Source organism: Drosophila novamexicana, unplaced genomic scaffold (assembly GCF_003285875.2).
Source record: "Drosophila novamexicana strain 15010-1031.04,08,12 unplaced genomic scaffold, DnovRS2.1 tig00000870-arrow-arrow-pilon, whole genome shotgun sequence".
NCBI classification, from domain to species: Eukaryota; Metazoa; Arthropoda; class Insecta; order Diptera; family Drosophilidae; genus Drosophila; species Drosophila novamexicana.
In genome coordinates this window covers 1,863,856-1,888,503 of record NW_020824830.1, presented here as the reverse complement: position 1 = coordinate 1,888,503, position 24,648 = coordinate 1,863,856, and the positions used below count along the sequence as shown (strand labels likewise).

The 24,648-nt window shown below is 41.3% G+C and overlaps 3 protein-coding genes across 6 annotated transcripts in view; 1 reads left to right on the top strand and 2 right to left on the bottom strand.

Moving 5' to 3' along the window:
• The window catches only part of LOC115764818 (proteoglycan Cow), a 65,281-nt gene extending 52,729 nt beyond the window's left edge, over window positions 1-12,552 (bottom strand). For both annotated transcript variants that reach the window (XM_030708067.1, XM_030708068.1), the window contains exon 1: window positions 11,841-12,552. In XM_030708067.1, coding sequence (XP_030563927.1) covers window positions 11,841-11,981 — 141 coding nt within the window. In that variant the 5' untranslated portion in view covers window positions 11,982-12,552. The remainder of the gene's footprint in view (window positions 1-11,840) is intronic.
• An 882-nt stretch (window positions 12,553-13,434) lies between these two features.
• LOC115764753 (serine-rich adhesin for platelets) lies at window positions 13,435-18,417 on the bottom strand. Of its 2 annotated transcripts, XM_030707978.1 has the most exons (9): window positions 18,015-18,416; window positions 17,794-17,888; window positions 17,537-17,719; window positions 17,283-17,474; window positions 15,900-17,216; window positions 14,873-15,072; window positions 14,485-14,811; window positions 14,316-14,420; window positions 13,435-14,108 (listed from the first exon to the last, which is right to left on the bottom strand). In XM_030707978.1, exons 1-9 carry the CDS (start codon window positions 18,052-18,054, stop codon window positions 14,048-14,050), a joined length of 2,520 nt encoding a protein of 839 aa, XP_030563838.1. In that variant the 5' UTR covers window positions 18,055-18,416; the 3' UTR covers window positions 13,435-14,047. The 2 variants fall into 2 exon arrangements, with proteins under 2 accessions (XP_030563838.1, XP_030563840.1); XM_030707980.1 differs by lacking the exons at window positions 13,435-14,108; window positions 14,316-14,420; window positions 14,485-14,811; window positions 14,873-15,072 and adding an exon at window positions 15,495-15,840 and having other exon boundaries at window positions 18,015-18,417.
• A 138-nt stretch (window positions 18,418-18,555) lies between these two features.
• LOC115764644 (arf-GAP with coiled-coil, ANK repeat and PH domain-containing protein 2) lies at window positions 18,556-24,636 on the top strand. Of its 2 annotated transcripts, none has more exons than XM_030707817.1 (10): window positions 18,556-18,930; window positions 19,947-20,063; window positions 20,143-20,236; window positions 20,303-20,467; window positions 20,533-20,676; window positions 21,675-21,970; window positions 22,136-22,273; window positions 22,335-22,490; window positions 22,555-23,724; window positions 23,794-24,636. In XM_030707817.1, the coding sequence occupies exons 1-10, from the start codon at window positions 18,878-18,880 to the stop codon at window positions 23,978-23,980; spliced, it is 2,520 nt and encodes an 839-aa protein (XP_030563677.1). In that variant the 5' UTR covers window positions 18,556-18,877; the 3' UTR covers window positions 23,981-24,636. The 2 variants fall into 2 exon arrangements, with proteins under 2 accessions (XP_030563677.1, XP_030563678.1); XM_030707818.1 differs by having other exon boundaries at window positions 22,157-22,273; window positions 23,794-24,635.
• The last annotated feature ends 12 nt before the right edge of the window (window positions 24,637-24,648 follow it).

Sequence of the window (24,648 nt, the reverse complement as noted above, 5' to 3'; positions counted from 1 at the left end):
AATACATGATAATTATATGATTGACTTAACTAAGAATAAATACTGAAAGAAAAAGATTTTTATTTTATTTTCGCAGCCAGTGTCATGGATCATGCGTCCACATAAGCTCTGCATGCCCCCCATTGTGTGGATCCAACGATTAAAAACCGCCTGACTGTGTTGCCAGTAAGAAACTGTGAGCTGATATTAAACATAAGTAATAGCAACATTTAAAAGTGACATTTGGGGCGTGAGCGGCGGCCGCACGGCTTTGCCCCTTCCTTCTCTCTGGTGGTAAATAAAGCCAATTGAAGTACGAGTCTGTGTATGTAGTATGTATGTGTGTGCTAAATAATTTATTTTGTCATTAAGATAAACTCTAAGCCACACACACACACACACACACGTACATAGAGTGCTCTTAACCCATGGCGAGCCACATAAACGTCGCAGCTAGAGCCACCAAAATAGGAAAAAGGCAAACTAATTAACTTGTTTAGCACCAGGGCGCACACTTTCTTTGCTCTCAGCGTTTCCACCGCTAAACTAATGAGCGTTTGTGTGTGTGCGCTGGTGCGTATGTGTGCCTGTGTGTGTCTGTATGTGTGTGTGCGTGTTGGGTGGCGTTTAGAGCTGCTAAAGAGCATTGCACGTCGGCCTTCTGAGCGCTTTTACCCATTCGACAAGGGTAAAATAGGGTATAATGGATTTGTGTAAATATATGTAACAGCTTGATAGAGGCATCTCCTAACCCCTGGACTTCATATTGGGCTGTATTTGATAATTCAAAGACTTCAATATTCCAAAATTTTAAACTGTTTTAGGAGTACTAGGAATTTTGTTGTCGAGCATACTCGACCAAAGCGTTCTTTACTTGTTTAAAACCTGCACACGATTTAGTCTTCTCGGAGATTTGGCGACCCAGGAATTTTTGCCCTGTCCGCGCGGGCATGCTTTGCTTTTAAGTCCTTGCCAGCGCTGCAGATCCGTGACAAACTTTATTGCATACACCGAGGCGTTAAGTAAGAGCATAGCGGAAATGGAAATGCCGCCATAGTAGCCGCACAGGCACACAGAATAAGAGTAAAAGCAAAATGGATGCGTTCAATAGGTAGCTGCGTGTGCCACAGCCAACCCACAAGTTCTGCATGAACGCGTCGCGACTTGGCGTCGTCTGCATGGCCCAGCAATTGCAATTTCATTTCCGTTCGTTGGCATTTTATTTGCCCTATGCTAACCTATATATATGTATATGTGTATATCTGTGCATATATATCTTACTTCGTTCATTTCTTTTTCCTTTTAGAGCAATAAGAATTTTGGATATTTGCCTGCTACTCTATATATCTGTGTGTGTGTGTGTGTGTGTCTCGTTTATGTTTTTGTTTGACTATCCGCAGACTTTTGCCATTCCAGCATAAACTTTTGAGGGTGCAGCTGGATACAAAGCCATCTTCTAAGCGACAACCTCAGAGCTAGATAGAAGCAGAGAGACAGAGATAGGGACATGCAGAGAGAGAGAAGGGGGTGAGCATCTAATTGTAACTTAGTAGGTAAGGCAAAAAGAAGAAAATAGCAAGTGAACGTTGCAATTGAATACAAAAGTAAATCAAAAGAAAGTCAAATCTTACTTTGGTCTATACCAAAATGCAGATATTAGAATATACGCAAGGACGACGTAGTTTAAGTGCTGTCACTCAAAGCTTCTTCAACTCCTTTGTGCTCAACGCTTCTAGCAAGCGTCCGGACTAATTGCCACTTGAAAAACTTGGAAATCAATTCGGCCAGTCTCTTGCAATATTTTTCATTAGATTCTTAACCACCCGTTTTCATTTCAACGTTTTCATTTCTTTGTGTGCATGCGTATATGAAGAAGCAATAATTTCTTGAACATGTCAGCAGTCCTGGCAGACCCTTGGGGAAAACTTTCCAAGCGCAGACAGCTCTACAGTTGAAAAGTTTAGGGCTCAACAAAAAACTTTCGTTGACAATTTGTCAGGGATTTTTGACTATTTCTCAAGTAGACAACGCAGCTGAGCTGGCAGCGACAATTTCACTGGACTTGACAACTGCCAGCGCCGGAAACTTCAGTTTTAGCTTAGCGCTTACTTTGTCAAGCACATAATATCTGGCTTGGTCTCAATTTTAGTTGCCTGCGGCTCAACTAATTGCATAATTTGTATGCAGCATTTTGAGGCTAAGTGCAATTCTTTGTGGCCCACACACGACACGCCCGCATGTGGGATAAAAACTTGATATGGGCTCGAGTTTTGGATTTTTGGCTTGGTTTTTAGTTTCGTTCCGTTTTCGTGTCCTAGTGTTCCATTGTGTTTTGCTTTTATGTTGTAAATTATTATCATTCACCGTGTGTGCGGCTTACAGTTACTAGAAACGCCATCCGCCCCATTATTCTCTAGCTGTAGCCATCCTTCTCTGGCGCAAGTTTATAGCTTTGCTCCACTCTGCTCCCTGTAGGCATTTGCGCTTACATCAAGCTGGCAACTGTTATTATCTGCCGCCTGTTCCTTGGTCCGTTTACATTGCCTGTATTCTTCTTCATTCTAGCTGGCTGTGTATATATGTGTGCGCGTGTGTGTGTAAGTTATCGCTCACATGCAATAAACTCGCTGCAAGAGTAGCGAGCGTTATAATTTATTTATGGTAATGCGTACGCCCACAGAGAAAGGAAGGGAGCGAAGGATATACCAATGGCTCGACTGTAAAAAGTTTTATGTGGCGCAGCAACTCCTGAATGTGTGAGTCTCTGATGCTGCCTGCTCTCGGCTGCAACAATGTCATTTCGTATGGCGCTCGTGCCGAATCCTTATATTCTGCTTTTAATTTTTCGTGACACCTACCCACTGTAGCTGCCCACCTGTCACGCTCTACGTAAAATATTTAATGAACTTTTTACAACTTCTGGCTTATGTGTCAGTGCGGCAGCCCAAATATATATTTGCGCGCGTGTGTGTGTGTGTGCGTGTGCTTGTATAAGCCACAGCTTACATTAGTTCGAAACTCTCGAATTTACCTTGATAACTTATTTGAGTTTTGTGCAGTAACAATATTTACTGCTATTTACATATATTTAATTTTGAGTTATTTTATTTTATTTTTCTTTTGTATTAGCAAATAGCTATCAGGCATTTAATATGTATTGCAAATTGAAATGCCAACAATTTTATCATCAAATATGCCACGTTGCGTATGCGTAATGCACACTCAGATTTTGTATGGAAATTGATGTAAGGAACGTCAATGCAGGCCCGCGGGCATACACACTGCCAAAACAACAGACCCACTCACATACACACACACACTAACACGCCATCACAAAAACCTTTACTATATATACAAGCAATAAGCCACATTACGCATACGCCGTGAAAGCCAAACAAATGACTTTGCCACAGTTTGAAGGGAAACTTTTTGGATGTTTCTCAAGAAAAGCAATTAATATGCATAATCTGTAACGTTTTTTGCGCTTGTCAATGCCGTCTCGGAATCAGAGCGAAGCCTTGGCCAAATTGCTGTCAGCAAATGGTCTCAGTGCGGCCCATAAATAACTGCAGCCCGACAGACTCCAAAATGGCCGAGAGACACGTTTGACATGTGCTTAACTGCCATAATGCATAATGTTAGGGACATATTCTAGGGGGCTGAATAATTAATTGATGGCGCTGGCAACGAATATGTCTTCGATTTGTGAGTGATAGACAGCAGGTTCCTTTAAACGTCCATTATGGCAAGGGACAGCCAACTCGATAGCAGTCATTAATTAAAACTTTACACAGCTGGAACCTTGCACAGCTTGACAACCTAACACGTTACGGTCCGGCTAAGAAAGTTAAATACAGCAGCTGTGAGAGTAAACACACGCAATCGTCCCTTCTTACATAATCAGTTAAGTGGTGCACATATGTAGCCAACTATATGGCTCTATATATACATATATTCCTGAAAAAGCAGTAGGAGCGCTTTTAGGCGGTTGCTCGGTGCCTGCCACTGCCACACAACAATATGAAAGTGAAAAATGAGTTTGCTCAAGTTATGCGCTGAGTGGCCAACAAACATATGTACATTAATATACGTACGGGTGTGCGTGTCTGCGTATATGTGCGTGTGCGTTCGGTGTGTGTGTGTGTGTGTGTTAGCCTGAGTTTTGAGATGTGGCACAGAGTCAGCTCCCTAGATAGAAAAATGTTTTAGTTTTGCCTTTGATGCCATCAAAGTTATGTTGCCGTTGCAAACTAATTTATCTTATTGAGCCAAGCAAAGTCCCACGACCGAATTTATAGAACGTGCCACGCAACTGACAGCGCCAAAAAGTTCCAGATGAACCCAACACAAGATATTGTACACATGCATATGCTTAAGCATGTGTACATGGCTCTAATGCATGCATTGGCGAACCAAAATGGGAAAAATTTTAAAGAATGCTCCAATAAAACTGCTCCGTTTCTTTTAAAAGGGGCCAACATGAATCGCAGCTCAACTGTTAATGATGCCACGCAAACAGTCAGGCAAAAGTCAGCATGCACCAGCACATTTTGTATACCCTAGCCGTATGTAAGTATTATGAATTCTTAATGCGTTTTAATAAAAATAAAAAAATGATTTAAAAAGCAATATTGAGAGAGACTTAACATCCAAGCATAAATACCTCGAACCCCATTCATTATATTTATCGAGCAAATTTTGATGGTTTATCATTTCGGGTAGGGATATAATGTATAGAGGAAATTATTATTAATATATATATTCAGTTGAACCAAATACTGAGCTTATGATTCTGGAAGAAGCAAAACAATTGTATTCAGAAAATTCAAATCTCTGCTATAATTATTTATTACAAAATTGGTATTCATGCTTAATAAGCCGAAAAGTTTTTACCTAAGACCGGAATATGTTGGCGAACATCAGGAAGAGTATTCAATCTTCGGCACACCAAATACGACCCTTTTTTTGTGTATTATTGTAGTCGTTGCCTTCTTGTGCACATTCTCAGTGCTTCTTGACTTTTTCATAAACAGTTTTGGCCGCATTTTTTGGCAAAAGGAGCAAGCAATTTGCCAGGCATGGAAGCACACACACACACCCTTACACACACACACTGTAAACACTGGGCAATTTGCTAATGTGGCTGTGTACGTGCAACATTCGACTCCAGCCACCAAGAAATTAAACAAGCAGGAGAGCGCTAGAGAGAGAGAGAGAGTTGAGACAAACAGACCTGGAGAAACAATCAGCCAACGGAACCGTGGCCCCTGGCCATAAAGAATGTAACATAAAAATGCACAACTGGGCACGTGGGCGTGGCAAAGTGTATGAACAGTAAGTAAACTTTGCGACGGGCTTATAAGTTGCAAAGAAAAGAAATTGTTGTGTCTAGTTGAGTCATATTTCCATCAGAGCTCGGGGCAGGACTCATGGGAAAATGTTTGTGGGAAAATTGCAAGTTTTGGCGGCATGCAGCTGTGAGTTCCCTGTAAGTTGTTTTTTTTTTTTTTTTGGCAACCACATTCACATTCGCTGCAAATATGCAAATCTAGCCAAGGGATTGGCGAACTGTCATGCAAATGAACTTGCCACCAAAATCCAACTTGATATGCCATCGTGCCCCACAACAACCCGACTCACTGTTACAGTCTTTAATCAAACACTCCAAACAGTTAGGTGTTAACGACAAGCATTTGGTCTAGGTCAACTGCGCTTAAGGGGTCATATACTTTTAGAAACCCTCTTAAATTATATATTGTCGCCTAGTTAGTCCTGCTCCAGGTCCTTACAGCATGTTCACCACTTATGCAACAGTGTGGCAGCATAAAATTTTATTGCATAACTTGCACAAAATATGCTTTTTATGTGCTCGTAAAAATGAATCTACAACATGACTGGCCGCTCGCATGTGTAGGTGGGCAGTTGGGATGTTTTGGGGCGGATGTAGGATGCGTGGTCAGCTACAAGTAAACCGTAATTTATACACATTTTGATTTAGTTTTTGCCTTATTTATGTCTCGTCAGGCGGCTGTGGGTCTGATCTGTTCCACTTTAAGTGGGGCTTAACCAAAATTATGCATATCAACTTTATTGCACGCCCATATCCATATGAACATAAGAATTTACATACGAATAAGTGCATAAGCACGCACACACGCATTTAAAGAAAGTTTTGCATATTTTACGTACTGATTGGATGCTAGAGTACTGTTGTTTCAGCTGTCTCTTGTCTGCCGTCTGCCCTGGGCAATCAACTTGCAGTTCCTATGATGCCCTGTTCTAAGCATAGCAAAGGTAGATACGTCCGTACAAAACTACAATTATATTATGCATGACGTGTATATTTTTTTGAAATCAAAGTGAAATAAAAGGGTTTACGTGCTTTATTTATGGTGCTTGGCCGGAAATAATGTATGTATACTATAATGTATAGATGGGATATTCATTCCGAATACAAGCTACATCCTAACAATATCAATTGGATTACTTTTTAAAGTTGATTTAACGGAATAACAAGAATTTACTAAGCTGTTGAGCTGTTCAAAAAACAAGCCAGAACCAGAACATTGGAGAAGACACAGAACTTTTCATAAATGTGCAAAAGATAAAACAATAAGAATTGTAGGAATTTGCACATTAATCATGTTACAATTAAGAGCTTCTGAAACTTTATCTTAACTTGAGAAAAAAAAAAAAAAAATTATGTAAATAGATCAATAGAAACAATTATTATGAAAAAAAGAGTTTCACTAAAAAATATCTGTCAGTGAAAGTTGTTTAGTAAAATGAGTTTTTTTTTGCGACACAGTTGTTCAAAGTTTGTGAGCATTAATTATAATTCAAATAAATGCCTTTAGGTTGATTAAACTTAACCCATAAAAAATAGTTAACAACAATTTTATTAAAAAAAAAAAAAAATTAATAAACATAAAAATACGGATAATCATTGTTATTTAGCTCTTTAATCATGAAACACGTTCGACCCATTTTCTGTAATTATTGATTTTATATATTTAATGCAAAAAAAATAACATATGCAGACTTATGACATTCTATTTACGATATGATGCCAATGTTCTAGGTTCTATGTTCTATACAAAACTATAAACCTGAATTAAGACAAAAGTTGTGATAATAATAATAATAATAATAATAATAATAATAATAATAATAATAATAATAATAATAATAATAATAATTATAATAATAATAACAATAATGATAATGATAATAATAATAACAATAATACGAATATCAATAAAATTAATAATAATAATACGATAATGATACGAATATCAATAATATTAATAATAATAATACGAATATTAATAATATTAATAATAGAAGGAAAAATCTATATTCTGGCACAAACTAAATCTTACGTGTTCATAGGGTATTCCACAGTCGAAGTTTATTGACATGCACTAAAAAATTCTGCGTTTGATTTTATTCGCATTTTATTGTATTCTGCAGTCACATTTTGTGCGCTTAGCTTGTGAAATGCACATTGCATAGATTTATTTTCTGCTGACAAACAGCGCGTCGCTTCTTGGTAATCGATGGAAATGAGCATTGCCATTTTATGCGCTTGACAGAGACGTCTCTCACAAGAGGTAGAGGGAGTTCGTTGGATGCGAGTGCTTCTGTGGCGCTTGGCATGCTGTTTGCCTGGCTGATTATGGCAAGGAGCACATCTAGACGCACAGACACACGCACCCAGAATCTGCCGGGCTCAAGTCAACTGGAGCAATAAATAAGCATATCAGTTGGGCGCGCCAGCAAATCAAGCGAATTCCTTGCGACTTGAGCTAATTTGTTATCATTTGCACGATATGAATAGTATAATAAATGCAGGGCGTGCAAAATGAGCTACATATTCGAAATGGAAATATATGTACATATATAATATATATGTATATATCGCAACTCAACTTGTAGCTCATGTGGGATATGCTGAGCTAAGGCCAAGTCCGCAATTATAGCATGTGTTTTATTAATGTCAACAGTTTATGATTACTTATAAGCATTTCCTGCTGCATACTTTCAGGCTGCCTGTCCGCAGATTATTTCCGTTGTGTGGAAAGCAAATAACCGCTTGCGTTTGTATTAGTTGTATGCTTGAGTGGGCGGCGCCAGCTTATAAGTGAACAGCATCAGAACTGTACCAAAGGACACGCCCGAGCTGAAAGCTAACATGATTTCGGGCAAAATTTGTTGGCACAAAATGCTGATGGTCAGTTATGTCAAGAAATGGGTATCAGAAATGTCACTTTCACGTTTTCCGTTCGTATTGAGAAGCGCCATTTTGGCACTCGTAAGCAGTCAATTATTCCCCACCCCCCCCACCCCCCTTATACTTTGTTTTCTGTTCAGCTTCTGATTGGCAATCCTTGACAATTTTCTCAGGCTCATTGTGTCTGCTCTTTGAAACAGCATAGACAACTTTTCAATTAAATTCAATTCGTTCGGCCCCCTCGGAAAATGAAAACAATTTGGTTACAAAAACTTTTCACATAATTTATGGCATTTCTAAATACTTGAAAAAACAAAGTTTCTAAATAAACAATCAAATTCATTGGAAAATGTCTGAGCCAAAGATGTTATACGATTAGCCATAAAAAAAAAAGGAAAGTAACAAAAAAAACCCATAAGAATTAAATTTATGCACCTTTTTTATTTTGACACATACCATACGCTTGAGCTGAAACAAAAACGACAAACAGACAAAACGCAACAAATTTTTCACACTGTTAAAAAATTAATATTGAAATTTAATGAATTTTAGCTATACCTTTCAATCTGACGTGGTCTGCTTTCCACAAAGTCCATCCAATTTCTATCGTTCAAGATATGTTAATTCGAGATTTGATTATTTATTTTAACAACGAAACAAAATCAAAAGAGATGCTTGTTTATAAGATCTCCTGTTATGAGTCCTATAGGATTTGATATGGGACATGTAACTTGTAATCTATATATCTATATAATCTATATAAATATTAACAGTTTGCCAATTAGGTCAATATGTTTATGTAAATATTCTTTGAACCATTAGTTTGGAGTGTGTGAGTTAATGGGACCACATGTTATTATTAATGCGTCGTTTAATCTTTTGTGATAACTATAGATAATTACTATAATTAAATATGCATGTAACAGATATGCGTATGCAATTTTATTTATATGTATTGTGTTTATGTAAAATAAAAATATTTATAAATCTCTATTTATAAAACTGTTTATCCTGACTGACTGAATGACTGACTGACTGACTGACTTATTGATTAATTGATTTGTGATCAACGCACAGTCCATACCGTAAGAGCTAGGAAGCTGAAATTATTACTGTATTTACCTTATGTGATGAAGGTGCACGTTAAAACGGCGTTTTGGGAAATTTCGCCCGCATTTGTGGAATTTGTGGATCGCGAAAAACATTTGTATGAAACATTTTTGTACCACACAATCGGTTTCAAACTCATTTTCAAAGATCTTTGAGAGATTTTTTTTTTGATAAGTTCTTGGATGGCAAATACAAGTCAAAGGCTTATTAAACGCAATATTATTCTACAGCTTCGAAATTCTCACTGGAAGACTAACATGCATATACATATTTTTAAATAGAAGTGGAGATCAAGATGGGTAGATTTATATTTTCCACGGGCGTGTACTTACTTAAAAAGTAATATCTAACATTTTTATATAAATATATACATATTTAGCTGGACACTAGATCATCTACTATGTTAATGATAATCAAGATGTCATTAATGTATAATAGTTTTCGTGAATGTAAAAGAAATGTAATTTTAAAGCCGAATCTGAAAATTGGCTTTGTTGCTATGTGTGCTACACACGCTCCCCCATAGCCCACACACAGCCGCCCACACTCACACATGTGGCACTGTTTTCAACTGTTTAAAATTCTGCGTTAGTACATTCGACTCAGATGCCTTTTTTCTTCGTTTTTTTTTTTTCTCAAAAAACTTTAGCCTTGCAATATTATTTCTTCTCGACGTGTATTTGTGTGTGTGTGTGCGTAAAGGAGGCAAGAGGCGGGAGCGCTTAATAGCACAGACACATGCACACATACGCATGGGCCTATTAGCACACACACATAACACATACAAAGACATACATTGAGAGGGACGCAGCAATGACCACGCATAAAAAAAGTGAAAAGAGAGCTGGATGGCAGAGAGGAAACGAAAAGAAATAAAACTGAAATGGCAAACAAACCAAAAACAGAAAAGAAACAACAAAAAAAAAAACGACAACAAAAATGAAACAACAGAACGGAGCAGCAAAATGTCGACGCATTGGACAGAAGAAGCAAATGGCTGCAAAAACAATGCAAATAGCAATGGCGACGACGTCGTTGCGTCTGTGACTAACAGTCAACAAGGAGCGGCAGCGGGCAGTGGTTGAGGGGGGGGTGGCGGCTATGTGTTGGCAGACAAATTCAAAGCTGCTTAGTGCTTACTTCATAGTTTACGCTTACGCGCTGCAAACGACTCGAGGCCGCCAAATGCTTTAGCTATTGATTTTTAGTGTTTCTTGCGCTCTCTCTCTTTCTCTCTATCTCACTCCAACCTGGAGGCCGTGGGGCCTAGCCAGGTGCTTGGTTGTTGCCAGTGCCTGGCTTACTGTCTGCCAGCTCGACAAAAACAACTACAAACTGCAACAACTACAAATCGGATTTGCGTGAGTAATTGGCAAGAAAAGCGTTTGGGCCAAGAGGAGCGAGCGTATTGGACACACGCAGCAGGTAGGATGACTGTGCCAAGTAGCTGCAAGTGTCTGTGTTTTGTTGTGAAGCCTCAGTAGCGTTTCCAAAGTTGAGAGTTGAGATTACAGAGAGGAAAAAAAAAACATAAGGCAGCACTCTAGTCGGAAGTGACCGTCTAGGAGATACCCTGGACCCAGTTCCACGCACATTCGGACTTCCTTATATATTCTACCCACGCCGAATGCTGCGCGCTTTGATCTCAATTCTTAGAATGCTTCATGGCTTAAATTTGTTTTTATATTGAATTTGCGAGAATGGGGCGAGATGCTTAAAAATGTGAAAAATACTCTTTCTGTTTATAGGAGAACCTACACAATATTACCAGAGTTTGCTGTATTAAGCGGATAGAGATAGATGGAGAGATATCGGGAAAATTATCAACTTGCCTAGGAATGATATAAGAAAGTGTATATTTCTCTTGGAATTTCTGAGGCGGATAGAATGGTTTGACAGCTCATCGTCCTGATCAAGAATATATGCATATATATTATTAATGTATCTCTATAGTACCATTTTCAACGGGCTTATGATTTTAGCACTCGGGTGCAACGGACCGCGTTTAGCCGTTCAGCTTACTTTGGGCTGACCGCCAAATGTATGCTATAAAAAATGTAATTGCATCCGTTTCTTAAATATATCGCATCAGTAGTCTTTATGTGATTTTTATAGCTGTAAGACCGTAGACGCTATAGATTCGCGATTTGTCACGTTCCGTTTGGCGTAGCCATATAATTTAAGAAGCCAAAATTCAAGTCGCGCACTTCAATATCTCCAATAGAAATCACATGCTTACGTACAGACGGACGGACAAGAAGACAATCCCAGCCAATATACTCTTTTAATTTTGTGCAAGAGTATTAAAGCAGCAACAACAACAGTTCGATTAAAAGCAAAGAAAACGCTGACTAAAAGCACAAATGTGTTTTATTTGGGCCAAAACAAGCACACGCATAGCCAGGCACGCACACACTTGTGTAGACAGAGGAAAGCTGCTTAGTTGTATTAACTAAGTGACAGTCGGACACGATGACAGCCAGGTTGGATATACAGTTGGGAGTAATTTGGAACTTACCTCATCAATAAACTCAAAATCACCGCCAGTTTCGCCAACGTATTTCTTCTTCTTGGCATCGGCGCTGCCAAGCAGACAGGATGACATCAACACCAGCACCAGACAAACGCTGGCAATGAGCGGCAAACGCAAACGCTTCATGGCAACGGGAGCGGCAGCGGCAATGAGAACGGCGCCCAGATAAGAGTACTTGCTGGAGACGTGGAGCGTCGCTAACGGAAGCGGCTCAAATGCGACGCGAATAGTTCACGACTTCCGCTGGCAATGTTAATTGCGAGTCGAATCAAATCCGAGTATTTGATAGCTCACACACGCGCACACCTACAGTCGAACACACTTGCACACAAACACACAGACGAACAGACGAACAGACGCACACACGCAAGTGAGTGTAAGTTTTGTACTTGAGCTGTGCAATCGCTGGCGTTTCAGAACGATGCAGTGCAGCAGGATTGCGGAACGTAATAGAACTGTAGGCGACGCGACCAAAACGTAAACTGAGCGTACATCGATTTGCATTGCTCGGCCCCAAACGGCATTGGAATTTTGCGACAGCCGAGCAGAAAGCGGCAAAAGAGCGCCACAAGGATACGTAAGAGAGCGCACATGGAACTGTCACATTACATAGGGTTGTCAGGTTGGGCCACAACATGGAACGCCTTTACACAATTCTGCTCAGCACTATGAAAGTAAAATATATTCGAATTTATGCTGGATTTTCTTATAAGACAATCATAAGCTTAAAAACTCTACGGCTCCTTTTTAGTTGTAATTCTCTTCTACAATTTATTTCAGTGTACGCCACTGCGTATGCGCAATAATCCACCCTCGTCCAATCGTCGCCTGCTCTCGCGCGATTTTTGCATTGCTGGGACTAGCGCTTCCAGACGACAACCAGCCGCAGCCGCAACACCACCACCTGCAACAATAAAAGGCTGAGAGTCGAGTCTGTGATATACCAACATCCAGAATCGATTTTATTTTTCGAGTCGCCAGCGCTCTTGCCGCTCCAACAATGTCTCTTAACTGCGCCGCGGCAATTTTGGCCAATGGGTCGTGAACCTGCCCCCAGTGCCTAAATCGCGTTTACATTCCAAATGGACCACAGTTGTTGCTGTTGCTGTTGTTGTTGTTGCTGCTGGTAGTGTCGTTGGCTGTTGATTTTTCTGTATTGGCGCTTGGCACACTTGGCCCGAATCGATGACGCCGTCACCACGATTATTGCCAACGCTTCTGACCGGGATAGCCCGTGCGCATTTAACGCGTCAGCGCCACGCAGGCTGCCCAAAGGCAGCCACCAAGTCGACGCATTTGGCCAAGACTAAGTCCCAGCCACGTTGGCCCCCAGGCTCTGTCAGTTTAAAATTAATAGTCCCGAACACACAGTCACATAGGCCGCGTTCTGGGCCCCCAATGTGTGTGTGTGTGTGTGCTTCCATACCAGCTTCTTGACTTGTAATGGCATCATTGACTTCTGCTCTGGCAAAAGTCTAACGCCAACTGGCACGGGTCACTGCGCCTGTGGTTGTGCATAGATAATTATTGAGGCTTAAGGAATCTTTTTGTTCGAAATCTGATCATCAACATGTTTGTTAAATCTGTACATTTAATTTGATATTCAAATGATTTTCAATCAACAAGTCCATCTTAGATTACATATAGTTATTGTTGCTGTTGCTTTCAATCAATTAACTTTCTCGAATGGCCTGTATAAAAGTTGCGCTAAAAATCTCACGCACTTGATGCTATAAAAACTATACATACATATAATTCATAATTCATACTCTTGCTGTTTTTGTTTACCGCGGCTTAAAAGTTGTTATCAATAAACAATACATAAACATACATCTTTTGATATTCAACACAAAGAAATTAGTATAATAGTTTGGTAGTCTGTGTGTGTACGCAGATTAATAATTATTTTTTGGTTAGTTACAAGTCTTAATCGCTTTCTAAATTGGAAATGCCTGATTGTGGTTGTTAGTTACTTTTTTATCAACAACAAAAAATTAACTGCGGCTCAAGGCAGCGGCTGCTTTGTTCACTGGGGCGCCAAATGTTTACTAAATTATGCGTTATTTTGCCTAAATGCTATATGAAAATTAATAAATGTAAGGAATACTATTGCTTTGCTGCTGTCGCTTTTTTGGCCGCATTAACATTATGGCTATATAAAAAATTGATGCAGTTGGAGATTCCGTTGGCATTTACAAATGCACTTTTAGAGATTCCATGCGAGACACAATGCGACGGCGCAGTTCCGCGTATCTGAAAAAAAAAACAGTATATATATATATATCTAACTGATCAGGACTAGATGCAAGATGGGTCTACCCAACTTTCGCCCAGGGTAGACAATGTAGGATAATGTTAAGGTTGCATGGGCGAAAGTTGAATATGTGTCCGGGCGGTTTTAGTTACTTTCAAAGCTGCCCATTATCTGCTTGTAAATAAATTAATATAACTTGTGCTTACCTCTCTTTAACTTTGACAACTTCGCGCGCCAGTTCCTGATCATATTGATCCAAAATGGCGCGACACTCAGGCAGCGATAGATTTAAAAATTGAGCAACTTCATTACTGAAAACATAGGTGCAACAGGTTGTATAAATATGGGACATGACGCGCTTTCTGGACCACTCACCTGATTTCATCAGTTTTACGCGCATCCACCAGGAAGAGGCGCGCAACGTCCTCGTGCGGTCCCAGCGTAATGCGCGTTATCAACGGATATTCATTGTCCTTGAGGCGCTTCTGCTCGCCGTTGTCGCGCACGATGAACAGCGAAAAATTCTCCGCTGCGCTATCCACCTTATACTTTTCTAGCACCAAATTGATGACCTCCTGCGTGGTCACCAGCGATGAGACCCACACAGACATTTGAGACCCATATGGAGGAGTAAAAAACGATGTTTCTCGATTGTAAAAGTGCCCATTGATTGAACAGCGACGTTTCAGCTTGGTGCGGGATCTATAAATAATAGTTACAATTTAAAGATGCGCTGCATCAGCTTTAGAACTCTTTTACTGACCGCCGATTGCCACTGCGTCGCTTGATTGCTGCAGCTCCCGTGCGCGGCGGTCTTCTCAAGACAACGCCATCTTCATTCACATGCAAGCCCGCCTCATTGGCAGCGGTTTCGGTGCCATCGGCCGCATCCCTGCCTTCGGTGGCCGTATAAAGCTCATCCGTTTGGGTTAGCTCGTCGCCAGCCACAGCACCGCTTAACACCTAAGCAAAGGTTGAGAGAATTATTATGATAGATAACGATATTCTTGGGAAAAGTACATTTTCTAATCAACTTAAATAAACTTACGTGCCTAACGTTACTTGAGTTTTATTATATTATAAGCATATATAGGTGTGCACATTATTTTATACACAGATACTATTAGCAATGCTACAAGATGTTACGGTGACTGCAGCACGCAGCAACTGCTCGAATATCAGTCGAATCGCAGAAAATTACTTAAATACAAGAACAATCAAATAAATACACTAATCTTAAGGTTGCCGAACATTTGAGTTCTCTTGCAGACACACGGCAATGTGTGCTCTCCATATAATTATATTTCTAGTAGCATTTTCCTACTAAACAAAATAAAATAATTTCTTCAAAATATTGACCATTACACACTAAAGTCTTTTCTAATAAGAACTCCGCCTGATATATTCAACAAATTCCTAGGGTAGATGGGAGGATCGAGTTTATTAAAAAACAGACAAGGCCGCCTGCGGTGAACAAATTGACAGACGAATGTTGATCGCATGTTGATACTGATAAAGAATACAAGAATATTATGGGTTCTGCTACTAAATTTTGCAACAGTTATATAACCATTTGCAAGAGTGTATCAAAAGAGACCCTTTTGGTCACGGTCTAATAAGTACGGCAAAAACTTTGAAATAATAAAAAGGCAAAACTAGGCTGAGCACAACCGCTTACTCTCTCCCTTCATATAATCTTTGTCGATGTTGTTTGCATTCCGATTCTTTCATCTGCGATCAGGTCTTATAAGTTAATTTCGTTCATTCAATAAATTAAATTTGAATATTACCGATGATGCGTCGGCGCGGCTCGACTCGTTCTCACTGCCGCCAGCACCGGCATTGGCACCGCCCTTTCCACCTTCTTTGGGATAGCAATTCATTTGAATTTGGATATAACGCCGAGGCACATCGCTGCGTCGGACTGTGGCCAAACGATGCGGACGCAGCGTCGCATCATCGTCGTCATCATCACTGTCGGAATAGACGAAGCAACTGGGACCCGACTTGGACCGATTAATGCCCTTTTCGAAGAGCTGTCGTCCCTGCTCATACGGCTTATGCTGCTCTCGGCTTGGTGCTGTGGAGGCAAAAGCAGAGCCACTCTTCTGCAAAGCGTACTGACGCTGCGATGAGCGACTGGAGTCAACGCTACTGCGCAAATGCATGGTGTCATTAATCAGTGTGGGATCAATGGAGCGCAAGGCGTGCTCACAGTTAAAGCTCTTGCTCATAGCCGAATTCTCTCCGTAAAACTTCAGGGAGTCGTTTATGCGAGAGGGATCGATAGGCTGATTACGTTTCAGGGTATCATCATTTGGCTCCTGAAACGAGTTTGCACCATTTACATAATCCTGATGAACGCTGCGCTTGAAATCCTCGAAATCCATGGGCTTCAGCGTCGCATCGTCAGACGTCTTGTAGTCCTCCAATGTGGTGTTGCTGGTGCTCACAGTGCTAGTATTTTGTGTATTGGTGTGCGTAGTCAGGGAGCCAGTGGCAGTCATAAAGTTGTCTGAGCTACTGCTTGTTGTAGTATTGGTAGTCGTTGTGGGCGAAGAGGCAGAGTTTATTTGATTATTTTGCGTGTTTGTAGAAGATGTGCTGTCCGTGCAGGTTTTGCTTGGCGAACTCTCGCTGGACGATTGCGACGAAGAGGAGGGCAACTTGACGGGCATCGTTCCATAGATCTTATCCTTTTCACTGTGACGCCGCTCCACTTGCAGCAAGTCATCAATATCATCCCACTCTAATTTCTCCAGATTATCCAACTTAGAGGGCAACGTACTTGACACGCAGCTGGTGCTGGCCGTGATTGCCTCCGTGCCGCTGCCTATTAGTGTACTCGAGGAATCCGTACTTGTTATATCCTCGTCATCATTGTTGGCATTTGGCTTTCCATTTACCAGCTGTCCACTGCCAGTCGTATTCGCGGATGCATCTTCAGGTGTTGTCGGCAGCTCGGATATCTCATTAAGACTGCATGAGTCAAAGGTCATGCTTTCCGACAGTGAAATGTCCGTGGAAAGTGGATCCATCTCGCTAGCCGTGGTCGTGGGAGGTGCCACCGAGTCGCTAGCTTCGTTCTCCTTGTCTGAACAGCTTTCCTGTTTGCCAACAAAAAACAAAAAAACGATAAAAAGGTTTTCAACAATTGGCTTATTCAAACGTACATCCGCCGCCTTGGAAGTACGGCAGGAGTTGCGCTTGCGCACTATAAACGTGCGCTGATCATCGTCCTCCTTCAGATGAATGACGCCTTGCACGCCCCAAAAGACACGCAAGGGGCCTTCCAAGACCAAACGGTTATTCACTTCGCGACTGCGTATCTCCAGGCTTTTATTGTCATAAAACTGATTGTAAACCTGCAATTCGAAAACTTTTCTAGTTAAGATTCTTTGCTTAAGATTATACACATGCGTCAGACCTTCAGCTTAGACTCCAAGTGGTCGCGTGGCAGTGCTGGTCCATTAGCCTGAGCGGCGACTGGTTTCTGGGCGCCTTTTACTCCATAACTTTTGTGTGACTCAACGCGCGTGCCGTGACCAAAAAGCTGCGGTCCGAACAGCGCACCATAGCAGGGCACATGACAATAAGGCACTCCTTTATGCTATTATAAAAGGTGGAAGCGAAATGCATGTGAATAATTGCATATTGAAGCAAATGCTGGCTTTAATTTAATACCTCTGCATGCTGGCCGGGATTAAGTCGCTTGCCGCACTCCTCGCAACGCAAACATTCCGGATGCCAATCGTAGCCTAGTGATTGTTTGCGTTCCGCTGTGTTGAATCGAAATATGTAATTTGAATGTTTGTTATTTAAACAAATGGCATGCACATCACGAATTTATGATTGTGTGTGTGTGTATTTATATAAGCACATGCATATGTGGGTGTTTAAATTACCAAAGTAAACGGGTTTGCCGCACTTGTGGCACTTCCACATTCCGCTGCGCTGTGCCAATTGGTCACTTGGTCGGTCGATCGTACGGTTGATCAGGTAGGTCAACGTTTCCTGGCTGGGTGTGTTTGCCGCGTTGTGACGTCAGAGAGAATTATGCAGGTTGATATGAACACGGAACGCAAACACGTAGAACAAGAACACAAGACAAAGGGTAAACAAATGAAAAACACAAGACGACGACTGCGGCGACGACGACGACGACGACTTTCAACAACGATTCAGCGCTTCACTTCCATAGTTTCATACAAGAAATTAGCACTTGGCACTTGCAAATGGTATGCAAAACTTTTGTGCATTGATAATAACTGTGTTTTTATAGAAAAATTAGATTACACAAAAACAGCACCAGGCAAAAGAAGCAGAAGAACCAAAGGCAGTGCTAGTGCTGTACAGCGCTCAAGTGCCACTCAATTGTTTTACAACACTGCCCATGCGTTTTGTCCAAAAATAGCACATTATTGAGCGCGAGTAGAAAGTGAGACGACGACGATTTGTTGTGTGCGTCGCTTTGTGGCAAATTTTGGTAAATTATCTTTAAATACGCGAGCTGTCAATTAATTAGTGGCTCAGCTTACATGTGTGGCTGCGGCCTGAAAAAAATGTGCGCGTGTCATTGCAACTCAGCTGCCAGCATCTAGGCACTGCATCGCTTCAATCAACTGAATCAATTTTTGTGCCAGAAGCAACAGCTGAAAGAAGCCAAAAATTTCGCTAAGCGATTTGTGTAAATAGCCAACAGTGCAAATACTGCAGGTCAAGTACACCAAAACAGAGCAGAGTCTACGTCGCGTGTGTGTGCTTAACAATGCGCGCCACAATTGAATTTGAGGAGTGCCTGAAGGATTCGCCAAGATTCAGGTGCGTATTGAGCTGAGCCTTCGCTTCCCCCCTCGCCCCCTTTCCGGCAACACACACTGCGCATTATATTTCCGCATTTGGCATTTGGTATTTGCATTTAGGCTCCATGACAGTGGCTTTTTTCTGGCGTGACTGGTTCCGCATGGATATCGTGCTGTCAACAGCTTTCGTTGGCTCAGACCCCCTCCCCTTTCCCCTTGCCCCCCTGCAACGCCTTCTAGCGCGGCTCAAATATTGCTGCCGCTTAATCATCATCGAGAAAACTTTGCACTTGACTTCAACATCGTCAGTGTTTTGGAATTTATCATTCAAGCACAGCATGATGTGAAACACACACACACACACACACACGCACATGTGTGTGTTTGCGTGTATTTGTTGTTACTAATTGCTCTGCAAAGCGATTGAACGCGATTTTCGGCGCTGATTGATAAGATTTCTCCCAGGCAAGACAGACTTGCCATGGTTAATCTCGCCCAAAGACAAAAGCTTTCGCTTGCTGCCATAGACATTTTTTAATTGCCAGCCCAGCTTGGCTATTTCGATAGCTTTCACATGGGGCGACAGGTTACACACATTTGTGACTAAGACTCAAGCAAACTATAGCAAGGGACAATTAGTTAATAAGCATAAACAATATGTTGCTTTTTAGTCCACGTTTGCTATATCTTTCACGTCTGCAGTTCTTGCGCATGGCTTTAAAGCGCGCCTTTAATTAAACGCACAAACAGCACTTTAATAAAGTGGCATAAATTAACAGAGTCAACATAAATAAACAGCAAGAGTAGCAACTGCGACGTAGTTGCCATTGCCTGCAGGCCCGTAAACCCTCGCTACACCCCGATGAAAATTCCCCTGATTAAGCACACAGTGGGCCAACGTTAATCACTTGCGACAGCGACTCCGTGCTTCTTCAGCATCGGCACTTGCCTTGCGTTGTTTACATCGATCAAACAACAACAACAACAGCTGGGTCCAGAAGATTTTGCTAACGTATTTCATTTGCTTTGGCACAGACAATTTGTATCCAAAGAGGAGGCGGACATTGAGCATTTGGAGCAGAGGCTGGAGAAAATCATCAAGCTGTGCAATGTGGCCGTCGACTCGGGCAAGGAATATGTCAAGAATCAGAGGTAAACTGCGCACTTTATATTCTTCTATTATATATTTATCTTATGCACATTTTACCGCTTGCTTGTTTATGACATTTAGCGCATTCGCGATGTCCTTGTGGGATCTGCAGCAGCATTTTCTCGACAATAAAAATGCGCACAATGCGCTCGGCAAGCTGATTCATTGCTTCCAGGTGCGTCATCCAGGCAGGCAACTACCTTATGAATTTATATATTAAAATGTCCTTTCGTTTTTATAGGAAATGAACAAGTTTCATACGACATTATTGGATCAGGCCAGTCGAACTGTGTTAAAAAATCTCAACGTGTTTGTCAAAGACGACATTAACCAGGTCAAGGACTATAAAGGACACTTCCTAAAGGTCTCCGAGGGCTACGACAATGCGCTCATTAAGAACGCACAGGTGCGTACTGTAGAAATATTTGAAATTATTGTCGCCCCTAAGAACATCTCTGCTTTTATCAACAGGCGAGCAAAAATCGACCACAGGAAGTCCAGGAGGCTGCAAATATTCTATCTGCCTCCAAGTCTTGTTTCCAGCACACCGCTCTGGACTATGTCAACTATATAACGCTTGTTCAGGCGCGCAAGGTACCTTCTATACTCTCTACGGTAAGTTCTGAAAATCTATTTTGAATATATTTTTAGTAAGCGAGAGTGGAGTCAGTGCTGATAAAACTAATAAGATTAATATAGTCATCAAAAGGTAATAGTAAAAACCACAGAAGATCAAGTCTAATACATTAAGAAAATAAATCAATATTAACTGGAAATTAGGTATATAAGAAATTAGACATGCTAAGATATACTCAGATTTAAGGTACCAAGCTTTCCATTATAATAAAATTAAAATTCGTTTAATTTTAATTTTGTGAAATATGAATCATGATTCAAGTGATCATGATAAAATCACAATATTTTCTATAAGGGTATATAAGTACAATACAGACTTTTAGATTCAACACCCGAAAATAACCAAAAAAAAAAAATAAAAATAATTGATAACCGACAAATTGTTCTGTGAAACAACCGTTTTGTTTTAAAAAATGAAGTACATTCATATGTGAGTGTATGATGACCAGGCTAACGAGTTTGGGATATCGTTTTCTTAAGCTGGAAAGTTCTTGGTAATTCCCAGTAAGGCTTAACTAGAAAACTATTTAGATAGGACTATCAAACAAAGTAATGCATACTTATACTTATTCATAGATTCCCAAAAGATACAATTAATATTTGGCAAAATAAGTAGAGCTTGATATTATTTATAGTTCTTATCGACATTATGGTCAGGCGATATGGGTACTGTGAATGAAAACTCATTGTCTTTAACGTAAATAAATAAAATCAACAACAATTGTTGTGCTTATGACGCAATATTCGCGATACACTCTTAATGGATATGTATGTAGTGTGCTTTTCTGATATCGCTGGCCCATTGATCAGCGTTGAGTCAGTTGGCACCGGGCAGCATTTTTAGTTGGCTGTGAACTGCCCTCGTTGCAGGTTCGTTGAACGTCTCCGATATGGGGCAATGTGTATTCATATTATTTATAAATAAAAGCAATTGTGGACGTGTTTTTATGCTGATCGTTGTGTATTCTCTTCGACAGTTGCTGGACTATTATCAGGCGTGCGTGACCTATTACCATCAGGGCTTTGATTTGTGCAACGACTTTGACGAGTTCTTCAAGAATATCAGCGAGGATTTGAATGCTCTGCGCGGTGACTATCAGCAGCTGGAAAAGGTCATGCAGAATCGTCACATGAGCGTGAATCGCTATTGCGATTCGAATACGAACAGTGCCTCGCACAATGTCGAGGGGTATCTGTTTAAGAAAAAGTCAAAGGGTTTCAAGACCTGGTGCAGACGTTGGTTCTACCTCAGTGATAATCAGCTGGTCTACAGGTGGGTGCAAAATCTATAGTTTCTATCTTGCACATTTCTTTTGATTTTTCCCATTCGTTTTGCTTGCCGGTTAAATCGTCATTTGTTTGCCATTTTGTACTCGTATTCTGATTTCTGTTGTTGTGTTGTTGTTGTGATTGTGATTTGTTGTGCCGTACGCTGAAGTGATTTGGATTCGCATTCCAGAAAACGCAGCAACGAGGATTCGTTTTCGGTCATGGAGGAGGATTTGCGCATCTGTACCGTGCGACCGGTCAACGAAGGCGATCGCCGCTTCTGCTTTGAGGTGATATCGCCAACCAAGTGAGTAATCCTTCCCAGCCCCAATTACATTATACAATTAAGTGGATTCTCTTCAAAATAGGTCACACACACTCCAAGCGGACTCGGCGGACATGCTCTCGCTGTGGATCTCCGCGTTGCAGCACAGCATTGGCGCAGCCATACAACACGCATCCACGCATCACTCACGACCACAGTCGACAAATGCTCCAAATGCGCTACCTGCCAAGCGACGAATGTAAGTGTGAATAAATCCATATATATATTTGTATACATAGATAACATGCATGAATCATGTTTAGTCACTGGGAGGAGTTTCTTAAGATACCAGGCAATGCCCAGTGCTGCGACTGTCGCGGATCAGATCCCCGCTGGGCTTCCATTAATTTGGGCATAACGCTGTGCATCGAGTGCTCAGGTGTGCATCGCAGTCTCGGCGTGCACTACAGCAAGGTGCGCTCCCTGACACTAGACGCTTGGGAGACTGAGAATGTCAAGGTAATGATGGAGCTGGGAAACGAGGTCGTAAATCGTATCTACGAGGCGCGAATCGGCGAAGACTGTGAGCTAAGGAAACCCTCAGAGCAATGTGAGATTGGAGTGCGCGAAGCCTGGATCAAGGCCAAGTATGTGGAGCGGCGTTTTGTCTGCGGCATGCCCAAGCCCCAGGATCTGCTGTCGAGTGAAACGGCCGAAGTGCTAAGCATAGAAAGCGGTGAAACAGCAGAAGATGGCGGTGAATGTGGTGGCAGAAGCGGCGGCGGTGGACTTCTTGGCAAGCGTGCGACACTCTCGCTGGGCGGTACACGCAAGTGGACAGTGAAAAAGTTGAGGCGACGACGACAGAGACCGTTGCCCAAGACCCTCAGCGATGATCCGAGTATATACAACACGGCCAAAACTGGTGACGAATTGGACGATGATGATGATGATGAGTCGATAAACATTCCCTCAATGTCGCTAAGCATATCGCGCGATGATTTACTAGTAATTGGTGATGATTTGGCTTTGGACCGCTATGAAACGCCCGGTATCTTGGGCAGCGATCAGGAGAGTACTGAAGGCGAATCTGACGCTGAGATGCCGGAAGAAGTGCCCTTCACGCAGTTAGATGCCAATCTGTTGCTTTACAAAGCAGCTGTTGTGCATAATCTACCTGTTATGTGCATGGCCTTTGCTCTGGGCGCCGACAAGAACTGGAAGAATGTACAGGACCGTCAGCGTTCCTTTCTGCATCAGGCAGTGCTCTCTGGGTCGGTGATGGCTTGTGAGTATTTGCTTCTGAATGGAGCTGCGATTGATGCAGTCGATGAGCTTGGCTACAGCGCACTACATATATCCACGGCCAAAGGACACATTGCACAGGTGTATTTACTGCTAAAACACAAGGCTGCTTATGATCTGGCCTCCAGTGATGGCAAAAAGGCGCTGGATATTGCCGTTGAACAGAAGAATGCGGACATCGTGACGCTGTAAGTTGAAAGGTTTCTTACACTGAATGTGGACGCCTTACTAAGATATAGTTTTTTATCTCTTTATAGTCTACGCCTAACACGTCTCAACGACGAGATCGGTCTGAGCGATGAGTATAATGGCGAGGATGAGACGTATAAGGATGTGATGAAGGACTTTTCCAACTTTGCTGCCAGTCAGCCACGCATGTTGCGCCAGCGCAACGACTCAAATACGCTGGAATCGCAACGCAGCTCGCTAACCAACTCAGACTAACAGTGACAGTAGGCCTCTCGGCCATGTTGACAACTTACTCGTTACAATAGATATTCCAATGTTTTAGCTAGCTTGGGTGCCAATCGCTTGTTCTTAATCGCTATGCTAAATTATTAAACGGTTCATTTCGGTGCTGGCATTTTAAAAAGAGCCGCCAACTCGAAACTGTTTTACTAGGCAATCTCATTTAAAGGCGCTCTTGATATTAATTGCATTGCATTGCATTTGAATTTCGTATTGGTTTAATGTTTTGTTGACGTTTAATTAATTAGCTTAGGCCTATAGTTAAGTGCAAATGGCTCGTAATCCATATTTATATAAATGTTTATTGTTTACAATGTTTAAATATGTATGTATGTACATGTTTTTGCCTAAAGCGTATTGTACATTCTGTTATGTAAATTATATATTATAACTGTGTGTATACTAAATCTATGTAGCTAGCTATCTTATATTATACCGTATCATGTTGAAACTGTTTCGGATGTTTCCAATTCGTATTTGTTAGTAATAAGTTTTTGCGTGTGCTAAATTGTTTTTTTTTTTCGCATGTCTTCTTCGACTGTTTCAAACCAATAAAGAAAATGTTCTTGTTTAGTGCCAAAAATAATTGTGAGCACTTAAAAAAATTATCGAATAAAATTGCAAAACGTTTTTTAAAAATATTT

Bases quoted from the DNA above. Each gene is read 5' to 3' on its own strand.
- LOC115764644 (XM_030707817.1), top strand. From the start codon at position 18,878: ATGCGCGCCACAATTGAATTTGAGGAGTGCCTGAAGGATTCGCCAAGA. The intron at 20,064-20,142 runs GTAAACTGCGCA...TATGACATTTAG, and splicing joins GAATATGTCAAGAATCAGAG to CGCATTCGCGATGTCCTTGT. The intron at 20,677-21,674 runs GTAAGTTCTGAA...TCTCTTCGACAG, and splicing joins TACCTTCTATACTCTCTACG to TTGCTGGACTATTATCAGGC.
- LOC115764753 (XM_030707978.1), bottom strand. From the start codon at position 18,054: ATGTGGAAGTGCCACAAGTGCGGCAAACCCGTTTACTTTG. The intron at 17,889-18,014 runs GTAATTTAAACA...GATTCAACACAG, and splicing joins CGGCAAACCCGTTTACTTTG to CGGAACGCAAACAATCACTA. The intron at 14,812-14,872 runs GTCAGTAAAAGA...TATTATTTATAG, and splicing joins CGACGCAGTGGCAATCGGCG to ATCCCGCACCAAGCTGAAAC.